Source organism: Hemiscyllium ocellatum, chromosome 16 (assembly GCF_020745735.1).
Source record: "Hemiscyllium ocellatum isolate sHemOce1 chromosome 16, sHemOce1.pat.X.cur, whole genome shotgun sequence".
Lineage (NCBI taxonomy): Eukaryota > Metazoa > Chordata > Chondrichthyes > Orectolobiformes > Hemiscylliidae > Hemiscyllium > Hemiscyllium ocellatum.
Genome location: NC_083416.1, coordinates 30360103 through 30375593, shown reverse-complemented (window position 1 = coordinate 30375593; position 15491 = coordinate 30360103). Strand labels below are relative to the sequence as shown.

The following is a 15491-nucleotide window of genomic DNA, read 5'->3' as shown; positions in this document are numbered from 1 at the left end:
TATTTCAATGGATATTGAGGAAGTATTTTTGCTATTTTTGATCTTGTTTGTTTGTACAGATTTCCCATGGGAGAAATTCTTTGAAGGAAAAAGGGTGATGTTGTAATATTGCTTAGATCTATGGTCAGAGAAGCATGTACCTTTAAGAGACAAGTGATGTCATGTGTGTGCCATTATGCTGTGAGCTATCCTTGCATAAAGATATCAGTCCCATCTTGAATAGATATAATCTATCAGGAAAGTTATGTTTGTCAACTAGTTTGAGCTCACAATACCAATAGAGTAGGATTGTGTCAAGTTGTTGCATGAATAAATGTTCTGGTACTCGTTCGCAGTCTCACTGTTTAAATTACCTGAGATAGCATAATAAACCTCAAGAACAGAGTGTGGCGAAATAGGTGTTTGTAAAATGCTAGGGGAAAAAGCATTGCATGGTCCCTTTAAAAATATAGTGTTTTTTTCTGTGCAGAGAGTTGAAATGGATGTCTGTGAGTAGCTTTTAAAGTTAAAAACTATTTGCAGGAAGACAGAGCACCTGAATTGAAACATTTTGTATTGAAAGGCCAAAGAGGTGTTTTTAATCAAAACAACAGGTCTTAAATTTTACCAATCAATTTAAACCAGGTACTTCGATACTAAAACCGATAAAATTTAAATCTGATGGTTTTTACAACATAGGACCAATCCTATGGTAATAAATTGATATGTCATCATCGGTATAAAAGAAAGGGGCAGACAGACCCCAGAGCTAACTCCCATCAATCAGAGCTAGGTATCCTCAGCTCTAGAGAGATAAATTGTCTCTCACAGTCATCTATGTCTTCGGAAAAAAAGCATCATAGAGTCATAGAAATGAACAACATGGAAACAGACCCTTTGGTCCAACTCATCCATGCCAATTGGATATCCTAAACTACTCTAGTCCCATTTGCGAGCACTTGGCCTATCCCTCCAAACCCTTCCTATTCATATTCCCATCCAGATGCCTTTTAAATGCTGTAATTGTATCAGCCTCCATCACTTCCTCTGGCAGCTCATTCCACACATGTATCACCAACTGCGTGAAAAAGTTGCCCCTTAGATCCCTTTTATATCTTTCCCTTGTCATGCTAAACATATGCCCTCTAGTCTGGACTCACACACTGACTTTGTCCATTTATCCTATCTATGGCCCTCATGATTTTATAAATCTCTATACGGTTACTCCTCAGCCTCCAATGCTCCAAGGAAAACAGCCCCAGTTTATTCAGCCTCTCCTGATAGCTCAAATCCTCCAACCCTGGCAATATCCTTGTAAATCTTTTCTGAACTCTTTCAAGTTGCACAACATCCTTCTGATAGAACCATCTAAATTCCTGACAGAAGAATGAGACAAGGAGGCAGTCCCGACAGAAGAATCGGAGGAAAAGACAACTGACAGAAGAACTGCGGCGGAGGCACAGAACATTCCGGAAGACACATTACCTGGCTGTAATTTTGAGTGACTAAATTCTATTTTTTGTTGTATGCATGGAACTTGTATTTATTGGAACATTAGAATCTTGTTTTATTTGAGAATAGTTAGTATTTAGAAGGGATTTATTCAGTTTGTTAATATGAAAAAGTTGCCCCTTAGGCCCCTTTTGAATCTTTCCCCTCTCACCCTAAACCTATGCCCTCTAGTCCTGGACTCCTCCATTCCAGAGAAAACACCTTGTCCATTTACCCTATCCATGCCCTTCATGATTTTATAAACATCTACAAGGTCACCTCTCAGCCTTCGACACTCCAGGGAAAACAGCCCCAGCCTATTCAGCCTCTCCCTATCGCTCAAGTCCTCCAACCCTGAACTCTTTTGAATGATTTCCCTGCACAGACCCTAAAATGAAAGTCAGAGTCTGGGAGGTTTTCCCAAAGACGTCTGCATAATTTCCTAGGAACCCTGGATAACTTTTCTCTTCAGGACCTAATGGTTTTCATTCAAGGGTTTTAAATGAATCAAGGGAGCACATTGTAGAAGCTCTTACTATAATCTTTCAGAGTTCCCTAGATCCAGGAGTCAACCTTCTAGAAAATTGCATGTCACTCTGCTTTTTAAGGAAGGCAAACCAAGGAAACCAATGAATTACAGATCAGTCGGCCAAACATCTATGGTGGGGAAATTGTTGGAATCTACAATCAAGGATGGGATATTTGTTAACCAAGCAAGAACCAGCATGGATTCATGACAGGTAGGTCAAGTCTGACAAACATTGAATTTTTTGAAGAGTTGAGTAAGGTCATGGACCTGGGAGTGTTTATGGATGTTGTTTTTATCAACATCCAGAAGGCTTTTGATAAAGATTTTTATTATCTGTTCATTGGACATGGGCAACGCTAGCTATGCAGCATTTATTGCCCATCCCTAATTGCCCAGAGGGCAGTTAAGTGTCAACTCCATTGTTATGGATCTGGAGTCACATGTAGGCCAGACCAGATAAGGATGGCAGTTTCCTTCCGTAAAGGACATTAGTGAACCAAATGGGTTTTTCCTGACAATCAGCAATGGATTCATGGTCATTAGATTCTTAATTCCAGATTTTTAAAATTTAATTCAACTGGTTGAATAGCAGGCAACAGAAAGTAGAGATGTAAGTAGGTACTCAAATTGGCAGGATGTGACCAGTGGTGTGTCACAATAATCTGTATTAGGTCCTCAAATATCTATTAACAATTTGCATAATGGCATGGAAAGTCATGTATCCAAATTTTCTGATGACACAAAGTTAGGTGGCATTGTAGACAGTGCAAATCATACCATAAAAATGGTGAATGGGCAAAACTGCAGCAATTATTTCATTGTCGGCAAGTGTGAGGTTATCCATTTTGAATAGAAAAAGGATAGATCAAGGTATTTTCTAGATGGTATGAAGATTAATGTATTGGGTGTTCAAAGAAATTTGGGGTTTCAGATAATAGCTCTTCAAAATGTCACAAACAGGTACATTAAACAAGGAGGAGACAGCCTAATGTTATTATCGCTGGAATTTGAATGCAATAAAAATCTGGAATTATGAGACTATTAATGACTATGAATCCATTGTCAATTGTTGGAAAAGGCCATCTAATTCATTAATGTCATTAAGGGAAGGAAACTGCTATCCTTACCTGGTCTGGCCTACGTGTGACTCCAGACCCATTGCTTTAGGGTTGACATTTATCTGCAATCTGGACAATTAGGGATGGGCAATAAATGTTGGCCTAATCGGCAATGCCCTCATCCCATAAATGTATTTTCTTTTAATCAAGAAAGTTAATGGAAGTTTAGCCTTTATATCCAGAGGAATTGATTATAATGATGCATTAATTTTATGGAATTTATACAAAAAACTGGTTGGACCCTACTTGGAGGACTGAGAGCAGATCTAGGCATCTCACCATCGGAAGGATATATTGGCTTTGGAGGGAGTACAATATAGGTTTGAAGGACTGATACCTGGACGTCAGGGGTTAATTTTGAGGAGATATTATACAATTTAGGCTTGTTTGTTTTTCCAGAATTTAGAAGGTTAACATTGAGCTGAACAAAGTCTTTAAAATAGCAACAGGAAGTGTCCTCCTGGATTTCTGAAGTTGACAATACCAAGGCCTCAGAGAAAACATCAGCAAGGCTACCTCCTACAACTTTCCCATCAAACAGTTTCAGATATTGACACCTTGGTGAGAAATTCAGCTTAGAAAGTGTGGGAGCATTTCACTGAAACAGCTGGCTGGGGAAGATACACTGTGGATCACTGGTACTCAGTGCACTATCAGAGACTGGGCACTAGCCCAGGCCCTGGGCAGGAGAGAACCCAGTGGTGTCAGCACTCAGGGACTTCATCCACATGTACAAGGAGGAACATGAGCAGCAGACAGCTCTGTGGGACACAATGGCCTTCATTACTCAGAAGCTGCAGGAGTGCAAATGTCTGAGTGCCTCCATGGACAGGTTGGCAGCTGCCATGGAGAGCCAGGTCCAGCATCCTCAGTGCCTGCTGGAGAGGCACACCCACCTGCACAGCACTGCCATAGCCATTGGTCGAAGTCATGACAACAGACGTACATGGTACTTGGCGCACACCCTAGATGCCCCTTCCTCATAAGGCAGAAAGATGGTGCCAGGAAATACCTAGCTGGAGCAGGGACTACACATAGACCTGAGAAGTCTCCTGTCAGGTTACTCCTAAAGTATCTGGGCCCTCCACCTCCACACGTCTCACCTATCTTCAATCCTTAGAAGGTTGAGGAGGGTCCACTTGCCACTATCAAGAAGACCCTCAGCATGTCTCGGCCAGTCAGACACACTCACTTCTGGGGTTGCCTGACCAGATCTGCAGGGCCAATGTGCTTCACTAGCAAGCAGGGCTCCGTCCAACCCAGCTGCAGTCCCTGTGACAACAATGACATGCCGTGGGACAGACAGAGAGAAGGAAGAAAACTGATTGAGGGCACTTTGGTGGCAAAAGTATCGTTGAAATTTTTATAAAGTCACCTTCATACAAATTTAATTGTTTTTGCACGACATCGATGTGTTTGAGTCTCTGTGTAGTCCCAAATATAACTGTGCCAGAATAATGACTTCTTTTATGTTCGCTCAGGATGAACCATGAATGGATGTCTGTGTTGAGAGCCTGCTACAGCATATTGCAGATGACCTTTGACAGTAGCTCTTGTATTTCTCTTATCTTTTCACCCACTTGGTGGAATCCTCCTGCACAATTTATTATCAAAGTGCTGTAAAAATCTCACAAATATTTTCAGGAAGATTCTAAATAATACATCCTTTTTCTTCACCTCCTGACTACAGTGAATTAATTTCTTTAAGAAAAGATAAATATAACAAAGTTAATTTCAAGTTCACAATTTCAAAATGTATCAAACAAAATTAATGACGCTAAAAGAATGGTGACTGTTAACTTCACAATTAATTGCCATTTGCCTTATTGAATGAAGATTTCCCAATATTAATTCTAGAAATTTGTCAAGTTCAATCTGCCCAGCATTGTTTTTGTGCTAATAAAGAAAAATAACACTCATATTATACCAAGCATGACAAATAATAGATATCCATGTTTATTGGTGACAAATTTGTATTGGAATGTGTATCTATTAGAGAAATAAGAGCCATAAAGTTAAAGAAAGAAGTTGTATTCACATAAAAACATAAGAACTATTTGGATGAGAACATAGTAGATACAATTAATAAGATTGCAGATGACACCAAAATCGGATGACACAATAAACAGTGAAGAACATTTTTAAAGATTACAAAAGAATCTTGGTCAAATGGGTCAATGGGCTGAAAAATGGCAGATGGAGTTCAATCTAGATAAATGCAAGGTATTGCATTTTAGTACAACAAACAGGGACAGGACAGTTAATGATAGGCCCTTAGGTAACGTTATAGGAACAAAGAGACACATGTTTGTGCAAGGGACCTGCAGCATTGCTGAAGCCTCTCCCCACCACTGCTTCACTTCAATGGGATTGACAGAGCGAGCACTTAGACGGAAGTGGATACTGCAGATGCTGGAGATCAGGGTCAAGATTAGTGTGGTGCTGGAGAGGCACAGCAGGTCAGGCAGCATCCAAGGGGTAGGAAAAATCGACGTTTCGAGCAAAAGCCCTTCATCAGGAATGAGCACTTGTTGAGCACTTGTTCAGTTAAGTAGACAAGGCAGAAGCACAGTAGGTCAGTAAACTTCTCTCCCCCCTCCACCTCACCTCTCAAACGCCATGTGCTTTCAACTCTCCTCATTTCCAGCCAGTAGATGAAGTGAAGCTGCCAGGTGCCTCTTATCTCTCCTCCCCGATGGGACTCTGGAACAAAATGAAGTAACAGAATGGAGATAGCAGCCAGTCTGGACACCAACAGCAAGACTGCTGCTGCCTTTGGGGGCTGAGTCTCAAAATAACACACACACACACACACACACACACACAACATTTTACTGCAACTTTTTGACAAGTCCCCACTCTGCTCTGGGACAGGACAATGTTGGAGAGATTATCTGGGCGGGGGAGGGGTTTGTATGGTAGGGTACACCCCTGTGTAGAAGTCCATGGAAAGTGGGGGAGGCAGGGGGAGAGGAGGGTGTGGTGGGGGTGTCTCGAACCCTGGAAAGCCCCCAGAGCTTGCTCTGACTTCCTGACAGAGCTGCTGTATTATCTTAAAAAAGAGCATGTTTGAAAACTCGCATCCTTTCAGATCTGGAGACTTCAAAGGCGCGGTTAAGAACATGAAAAGTGCAAACTGAGCAAGGGAATTCCAGCCTCTGGTGATTTATTTACCATTAGTTTGCTGCTCAGAGATGTCAGGGTGGTGTGAATCAGATGGAAATTTGTGTAAACCCCATCTTCCTATTTGCAAAGTTAGGGGACTGCTACAAAGCTGTTGTGTGTGTGTGAGAGAGACCCAGATATTGGTTTTATTTTTAATCATTCCTAAAAAGAACTCTGATAAACAGTGTTCAGTAAACCTTTAGTGTTTTATGAGCACAGGAAGGTTGTTTTCAAAAACTCAGACGTGAAGCCTTTGTAATGGGCTGGTGTGTTCTTTATTTGAGAATATTCAGGGCTCTGAATTTGCTCAGATTGTCATTCTGCCTGTCTTCGTTTGGAGAAGGAGAGAGAAGGGGAGGGAGGTCAGTCATTTGGAGACAGTACCTGGGTTCCCATTGATGTCCAGGACTGTTCTCAACAGCATTTCAGTAATCCGAATTCACTTTTAATCGTTGTAAACAAAAGATGCGATTTTTGGACCAATATCGCTAATGCCTCTTTGATGTAATGTTTTTACAGAATCTTGAGATGTTGTTCTGATAATCCAAATTTCGGATAATTGATGTTCAGATTACCGAGGTTGTTCTGTACGTGAATGGGAAAGGTTTGGAGGGATATGGGCCAGGAGCAGGCAGATGGGATTCATTTAGTTTGGGATTATGTTTGGCATGGACTGGTTGGACCAAAGGGTCTGTTTCCGTGCTGTGTGACTCCCTGACTCCATAACTAGTGAATCAGGAGTATGCAATTCAGGCTCACAAACCTGCTCCACCATTAAATACAATCATGATCCTTTCACATTCCTCAACATGTTTCAATTACTTTTGAATCAATTTTGAAGCATGGGAAGATGGTGACATAGTGGTCTTGTCAACTCCAAGTATCCATGTTTAAATCCCACCAAGGCAGATGACAGAATTTAAATTTAAAATATCTGAAATTAAAAAGTCAAATGATGGCAATGTTTTTTTTTATCAATTGCTGTTTAAAAAAAAGGTCATCAATGTTCTTGGGGAAGGAAATCTACCATCTGTAGACCCACACTAATGTGTTGTTGACTCTTAACTGACCTCTGAAATAAGCTTGCAAACCATTCAGTTGGATCGAAGCACTATGAAATTTAAACAAAGGAATTAAATTGGATGGATCAGTAGGCATCAACCTAGGCACCAAAAATAACAGCTACTATCTCTGTCCTGTCAACACAGCAAAATTGTCCTTCCTAATATCCAGGGGCTAATGCCAAAAGTAGAAGAGCTGTCTCACAGACTGATTGATCAGCAGCCAAAGTCATAGCTGATAGATAATGTCCTAGACACCGCCATTGTCATCCCTAGGTTTTTCCGAACTCACCAATCAGGAGGAAGTTGCCCTGGGAATTGTCCACTTTAATTCTAGACCTCATCAAGTCTCATGACATGGACAGGGAAACCTCCTGCTGATTACCACATACCAAACCTCCAATAGACTCAGCTACTGAATCAGTACTCTATGTTGAACACCACTTTCAGAGAGCTCTGAAGATAGCAAGAGTGAAGAACTTACTTCAGGTGGGGAATGTGAACATCTATCGTCAAGAATGGCTCAATAGCAACACTACTGACTGATCCGGTTGAGTTCTAAAGGACATGGCTCCTAGACTGGGCTTGTGACAAGTGACAAAGGAACCAATAAGAGGAAGAAGCATACTTGATCCCAACCTCACCAATCTGTCACCAATGCATCTGTCCATGATAGCATCAGTAACAGCAACCATCACACAGTATTTGTGAGGATAAAGTCTATTTTCACTTTGAGTATACCTTTCATTGTGTTGTCATACAGTCATAGTCAGAGTTATTCAACGCAGAAAAAGCCCTTCAGCCCATCAAGTCTACACCAATAATAACTACCATTAAACGTACGCTAGTCTCAATTTCTTGCAGTTGTCCCATTTCCTTGAATGTTATAATATTTCAAGTGCTCATCCAATTTTTTAAAAAGATTTTAACATTTTTGGCCTCCAATATCTTCTCAGACAGTGCATTCCAGATTCCCACCACCCACTGAGTGAAAAAGGTTTGAATCTCCTACCCTTTACCTAAAATTATGCCCCAACATGATTGTTCCCCAACAAGGGGAACAGTTGCTCTCTATTCACCCTGTCCATACCTCTTATAATGTTATACACCTCAATCATATCCCCCTCAGTCTTCTCTGCTCTAAAGACGATAATGCAAGCCTATCTAGTCTCTCCTCTGTAGCTCAATTGCTTCATCCTAGGCAACATTCTGTGAACCTCCTCTGTACCCACTCTGGTGCTGTCACATACTTCCTGCAGTGAGGTCATCAGAACTGCACACAAAGCTCAAACTGTGGCCTAACCAACGCTCTATATAACTCCAACATTACTTTCCTGCTGTTATACTCTGTGCCACAGCTGATAAAACCAGTGTCCCATATGCCTTCTTAACAATCCTATTAATGTGATCTTCCAACTTCAGGGATCTGTAAATAATTACTCCAAGATCTCTCTGTTCCTCTGAGCTATCCAGCCTTCTGCTTTTAATTAAATACTCCCTCATCTTGTTTCTTCTTCCAAAATGCATTATCTCATATTCATCAGGGTTGAATACTGTCTGCCACTGCTCCGCCTATCTGACCAATATCTTCCTGTAACCTACCAGCACCTTCTTCACTATTAATCACCCTACTAATTTTGGTGTCATCTGCAAACTTGTTTAACATGTCCCCCCATTTTCATCGATATGTATATATGTGTGGTTCTGTGCTAAATAGGATAGATTTTGAATAGATCTAGCAACTCAAGACTGGCATCCATGAGGCACTCAGAGACATCGGCAGCAGTAGAATAATATTCTGTAACAATCTGCAATTTTAACAATTCTCCATTCCACCATAATCAAAGCAAAGGATCAACCCTGGTTCGATGAGAAGTGCATGAGAACATGCCAGAAGTAGCACCTTACATACCTAAAGAGAAGGAGTCAATCTGGTGAAGCAACCAAAAGGACAACTTGTTTACCTAACAGTACAAGAAACAGATGCTAGATAGAAATAAGCAATTTCACAGTTGATGGATCTGAAACTCTGCAGTCCTATCACATCCAGTCATGAATGGTAGTGGACAATTAAACTCACTGGAGGAGGAGCTTCCATAAACATCCCCATCCTCAATGCCAGTGAAGCCCAGCACATCAGTGTAAAAAATATAGATGAAATGTTTGCAAAGAGCACAAGAGAGAAGTGCTGAGTGCACGATGCATCTTAAACTTCTCTGCAGTTTCCCAACATTACAGAATTGAATTGCTCTTCAATCAATCCAAATCACTGCATGAGATATCAAGAAATGACTGAGCACACTCGATACTGGAAAATCTATGGGCCTTGACAATAAAATCTTGTGCTCCAAAACTCACTGTGCCTCTAGTCAAGTCGGTCCAATATAGTCAGAACACTGGCACTTAATCTGGCAATGTGGCAAATTGACCAGGTATATCTTGTACACAGAACAAATCCAACCAAACAAATTATTGCTTCTTCAGTAAAATAATGGAATGAGTCATGAACAGTGTTATCAAACTGTAGTTGTTCAGTAATAACTTTCTCACTAATGCTAAGCTTGGGTTCTCCCAGAGTCATTTAGCTCCCGACCTCATTACAGCCTTGTTGAAACTTGGAGCAAAAGGTTGAACTCCAGAAGCAAGGTGTGAGTGACTACCCATGAAATCAAAGGTGCATTTGACCAACATGGTGTGGATAGCCTAGCAAAAGTATAGCCATTGGGAATCAAGAACAAACTCTCAGCTGGTTCAAGTCATGCCCAGCACAAATAAAAATGGTTGAGGCTGTTGGTGGTCAGTCACCTTTGCTCCAGGACATCTCTGCAAGAGTTCCTTAGGATAGTGTCCAAGACACAAACATCTTGAACTGCTTCATAAATGACCTATCTTTTATCATATGGTCAGATATGGGGATATTCACTGATGATTTCACCATGTTCAGCACCATTCACGATTTTTGAAGCAAGATCCAGAGAGTGTTCATGCTTGTGCTGATAAGTGGTCATAGCATTTATGCCACACAAGTGCAGGGCAATGATATCTCCAACAAGAAAGAGAATTTAACAATCATTCCTTGACAATTAATGGTTTTATCATCACTGAACCCACCACTATCAACATCCTGGGAATTAGCATTGACCAGAAACGGAACTGGTCTAGCCATGTATAAGTACAGTGGCTGCAAGAGCAGATCAGGGGCTTAGAATCCTGTAGTGAGTGATTCATTTTCCAATTCTTCAAAGCCTATTCATCATATACAAGGCATAAGTTAACATTGTGATGGAATATTCCCCATTTGCCTGGATGAATGCGGCTCTAAAACTCTCAAGAATCTTGACACTGATCAAGGCAAAACAGACCACTTTATTAGTGTCGCTTCCATAAACATTCACTCCCTCCATCACCAACACTCAGTAGCTGTAGTGTGTACCATCCATGAGATGCACTGTAACAACTCACCAAGGTCCCTGAAATCACAACTTCGGAAATTACTACCGTCTACAAGGCCAAGGGCAGCAGGTATGTGGGAACACCATCACCTGCAACTGCTCTTCTAGTCACTCACCATCCTGACTTAGAAGTATATTGCTGTTCCTTCACTGTTATTGGGGTAAAGTCATGGAGCTCCCTCTCTAACAGCAGTGTGGATACACATACATAAAATAGGCTGCAGTGATTTAAGAAAGCAGCTTACCATCATCTCTCCAGGGCAACAACGGATGAATAATAATTGCTAGCCTAGCCAGTGAAACTCTCATCCTCTGAACGAGTAAAAAATATCCAGAGCAGGACTAAAATTATGAACTTCCAACATCCAGCTGAAATAATTAACACCACACACTGAACTAACATTTAAAAACATACATTCAAGCTCACCTTGCAAGTGCTAAAATGAACTCAGATTCCTCCACATCTAAATCAATGTATATCTCAGATTCTATTTCTCCCACTTAGTCAGTTTAATTGTTTTTGCCCCTGGCCTAATCTCTGTTTAACTCTGTTTCTCTCTGTGATTAGGTGAAATTGGTGTTCTTTTTGTTCAAACAGATAATTAAAAGGATCAATCGAAAATTCAGACTTGTTAAGCAAATAAATGAATGGAACGGTAAAGGTACAAGGGAATTATGGCATCCTGTTTGAAGATGATTAAACAGATGAGCCAAATAAAAGCAAAATGCCAGAAATTTGAAATCAAAACAGGAAGTGCTGGAGAAACTCAGCAAGTCTGGTAACATCTTTGGAGAGATAAACTGAGTAAACAGTTCCAATCCAATATGGCAGAACAGATTTAACAGTCACTGATGTCATCCCCACTGAAGACCTCCTTTCTACCGCCTTCCCAAAACCCACAAATGGAACTGCCCTCGTAGACCCATCATTTCAGCCTCTCCCTGCCTCACTAAACTTAATTCTTCCCACCCTGATTCTATTTCTCCCCACTTCTTCAGTCTTTCTCACTTATGTTTGTGATTCTTTTGAGGTTTTACATTAATTCCACATTTTTCAGCTTTCTGATCCTAGCAGCCTCCTCCATATCATGGATGTACAATCACTGTGCACATCCATCAGCCTTCAGGAGGGTCTGAAGGCTCTTCGGTTTCTTTCTTGAAAAGAGGCCTGAATAGTCCCCATCTAGCCCCAATCTCCTTTGCCTGGCTGAACCAATTCTCGCTTTGAACAACTTCTCCTTTAACTCGTTTCACTTGCTCCAAGTCAAAGGTGTACCCACATGGGCCCCAGCTATGCCCGTTTGTTTGTGGGATTGTATGCAACAATCCTTGACATACCCACAACATTTTCTCTGATACATGAATGATGTCATTGATGCTAAATTCTGAAGAAGAGTCATACACACTTGAAACATTAACTTTATTTCTCTCTCTGTCTGCAGATATTGTCAGACCCGCTGAATTTCTTCAACACTTTGTTTTTATTAGGCCAAATACGTTCTGTCCGTAGTGTAACAGTCTTGGTCATTTTGTTCTCCTGCTGTCTCAGTGGAAGCTTTAAAATAGAATAATAAGAGACTCAACACTAAATTACACAAGACAACAAATTATTTATTAATCAGTCAGACAATGAGCTCATTGACAATCTATAGCATGCTTGAACCTGGCTGATCAGATTTTTAAAACTGGAATCTGAATTAAGAACTTATTGTCTTATTATTCATTTAAAAAAGATTTATTTTCTCTTGGCAGGATGTATCAAAATAAATACCTTCCTTCATCACCTCTTTTTAATCCTGCAAGCTACAGCAGTTCTGATCCATTCTCGATAATGGAATGACAGGCTTGATGGGAAGTGAGAGAACATAGAATTCTGCAATAATAAATCTATAGATGAACACAGAAGTCCAGAGAGGGATTCAGGAACAAATGACTTCCAAACAAGGCTCAAAGTATATACATGGACAACAGACAAATTTGCCCCCAAAATGCCCAGAAAAATTCCATTGCAGGGGTGACAAATGGCAGAAAAGTTGGCCACAGATAGAATGGACTGTATCTCCAAGGAGTGGCTCTTCAATCATAGGCCAGTCCTCTCACACACATTTGCTGTTATTAGGCTTGCAATAACAGCCTACTGAAGTTCAGTAAACATGAGAGAGAAGCAGCCTGTGCTTGGATCAGCAATGTGAAGATGAGTGACAACAAGTATCATGGCTGCCAACTCTGGAAGATTTGAGTCCACTAAGGCTTGGGGAAGTAGGGTTATGTAGGCAGGGACTATGTGCTGTGGTGGCTCATTAAGCAGGGTGTTTGTACAGCAGTGAGGGAAGCACTGGACAATGAGCATGGACTGGAGGGCAACACTGTGACTTGGAGAGTGAGTCTATTGCACTGGGGGACTAGGATGAGGAATGGGGAAGACATGAGGCTACAGATAGGGACAGAATCCACAAAGGGTGGGGAGAAAGCTGAAGATTGAGAAGAGGGTAGATATTCCAAAGGGAAGGAAGTAAAGAAGGGAAGCAGGACTTTAAAAGGGAGGAAAGGGGCTACGTGATGGGTGAATAAGGTGCAGTGAAAGGGGGAGAGAAGGACTGCAAAGACAGGGAAGAGCTGTCAAAGGGAGAAGGAGCTGCAATGCAGGAGGAAAAACAAAAATGCAACTGTTTAGCTATGTAGTCATCAACCTGTGGAAAGTGTGTTTAAGGCAATAGCTTTTTGCATCTTCAAGTGTATGCCAATTATTTTAAAAAATGTTCCTTACTTACGTCCGTTTCTTGTATCAGTTTCAATACTGTAGTGTCTCAGAAATTAAAGCTCTAATTATGTCCTGCTGCTTCAAGCTTAATTGAGCAGCTACTGGGGATATTGACAAATTCTTCTAATTCTGCTGTATGTGTGTCTAAACACCCCTTATGTCAATACAAATATCAAAGTTATTGATACTATGTGACTGAAATGAAGAAGCACAAAAAACCCCAAAAAATAGCACTTGTGAAAACAACCTCAAGAAGAGCCCTCAGATAATATTTTGACCCTGATCTTAAGCTACGGGAAATTGATAAATAACTTGTAAAGATTAATGATCTCTAGCTATCACCAGAAAGTATAAAAGAACAGATAAAGAATTACAGAAATGGTGACTTTAGTTGGTTTGGAGTATCAGTTAATGAGAACCATTGATTTGCTGGCCATTCCGAATGGAGTATTGGTCTTTAAAGGTAGTATTTCTGCAGTGAGCATTATGCTAAATTCTGAACATAACAAAACATCAATTGCTGGAGTTTGCACCATGAAGTCAGAGGATAAGATATGAAATTAGAATCTTGAGTAAGATTCACCATGTCAGTCCCACAAAATGTAAGTGTGGTTTGATTCTAGATAAACAAAGTTTTTTTTTCCTTGGGGTGGGGGAGTCCAGAACTAGAGGGCATGGGTTTAGGGTGAGAGGTGAAAAATTTAAAAGGAACCAAAGGGGCAACATTTTCACGCAGAGGGTGGTGTGTGTATGGAATGAGCTGCCAGAGGAAGTGGTGGAGGCTGGTACAATTGCATTATTTAAAAGGCATCTGGATGGGTATATGAATAGGAAGGGTTTAGAGGCATATGGACCAAGTGCTGGCAAATGTGACTAGATTGGGTTGGGATATTTGGATGGCATGGACGAGTTGAACTGAAGTGTCTGTTTCCATGCTGCACATTTCAATTACTCTAAGATTCGGTGATTAAGTGGAAATGCCTTCTAGTGTTATTATCATTGAACTGTTAATCCAGATATCCAGAGCCTGGGTTCGAATCACACCACAGCAAATCGTGGAATTTGGAATCAGTAAGAATCTGGAGTTAAAATTGTGAGGGCATGGATAGGGTAAATAGACAAAGTCTTTTCTCTGGGAGGGGAGAGTCCAGAACTAGAGGGCATAGATTTAGGGTGAGACAGGAAAGATATAAAAGGGTTGTAAGGGGCAATTTTTTCACACAGAGAGTGGTGCGTGTATGGCATGAGCTGCCAGAGGAAGTGGTGGAGGCTGGTACAGTTGCATTATTTAAAAGACATCTGGATGGGTATATGAATAGGAAGAGTTGGAGGGATATGGGCCAAGTGCTGACAGGTGGGACTAGATTGGGTTGGGATATCTGGTTGGCATGGACGTGTTGGACAGAAGGGTTTTTCCATGCTGTACATCTCTATGACTCTATGACACTATGAATGTTGACCATGAATCCATTGCCAATTGTCAAGAGCAAAGAAAGACCCCATCTGTTTCAATAACATTCTTTAGTGAAGGAAACTGTCATCCTTACCTGGTCTAGCGTACATGTGACTCCAGAGCCACAGCAATGTGGCCAATTCTCAACTGCCCTCTGGGTAATTAGGATTGGGTAATAAATGCTGGCCCAAATAGAAATACCCTCACCCAGTGAATGAATAAAAAAAATTCTGAAGTTAAATACTGCAAAAATGTCATTATTTCATTATCTTGAACTAAAGGCATATCAATAAACATTCTTTTGAAATGTAACTAAAAAAATATTTTTCTAAAGTTTAAAACACTTACCTCGTAGTCAGTTTGTTGCAAGTCAAATTTGAGCCTTTCCAGTGAACTTATGAATATATCAAGATTTTTAGAAGCACGTTTGTTTACCTAATAAAGAAAGAAACATTGTCTGAAATAAACTCTCCAACATAGTT

At 40.7% G+C, this 15491-nt stretch overlaps 1 protein-coding gene and 1 long non-coding RNA gene across 7 annotated transcripts in view; one reads left to right on the top strand and one right to left on the bottom strand.

Moving 5' to 3' along the window:
* The window catches only part of sh3tc2 (SH3 domain and tetratricopeptide repeats 2), a 147581-nt gene that overhangs the window by 88668 nt on the left and 43422 nt on the right, over positions 1 to 15491 (bottom strand). For 4 of the 6 annotated variants that reach the window (XR_009645539.1, XM_060837096.1, XM_060837100.1 and 1 more), the window contains exon 3: positions 5725 to 5820. Coding sequence is in view for 3 of the 6 variants with exons in the window: in XM_060837097.1 (XP_060693080.1) it covers positions 5725 to 5820 (96 nt within the window). In the remaining 3 variants the exon portion in view is untranslated. Of the gene's footprint in view, positions 1 to 5724; positions 5821 to 15357; positions 15445 to 15491 lie in introns of all 6 variants that reach the window. The other 2 variants (XM_060837098.1, XM_060837099.1) reach the window with 1 other exon arrangement.
* Positions 1368 to 4783, top strand: LOC132823365 (uncharacterized). Its single transcript, XR_009645540.1, has 3 exons — positions 1368 to 1470; positions 2079 to 2210; positions 4599 to 4783. It is a non-coding gene; the product is annotated as an uncharacterized LOC132823365 (long non-coding RNA).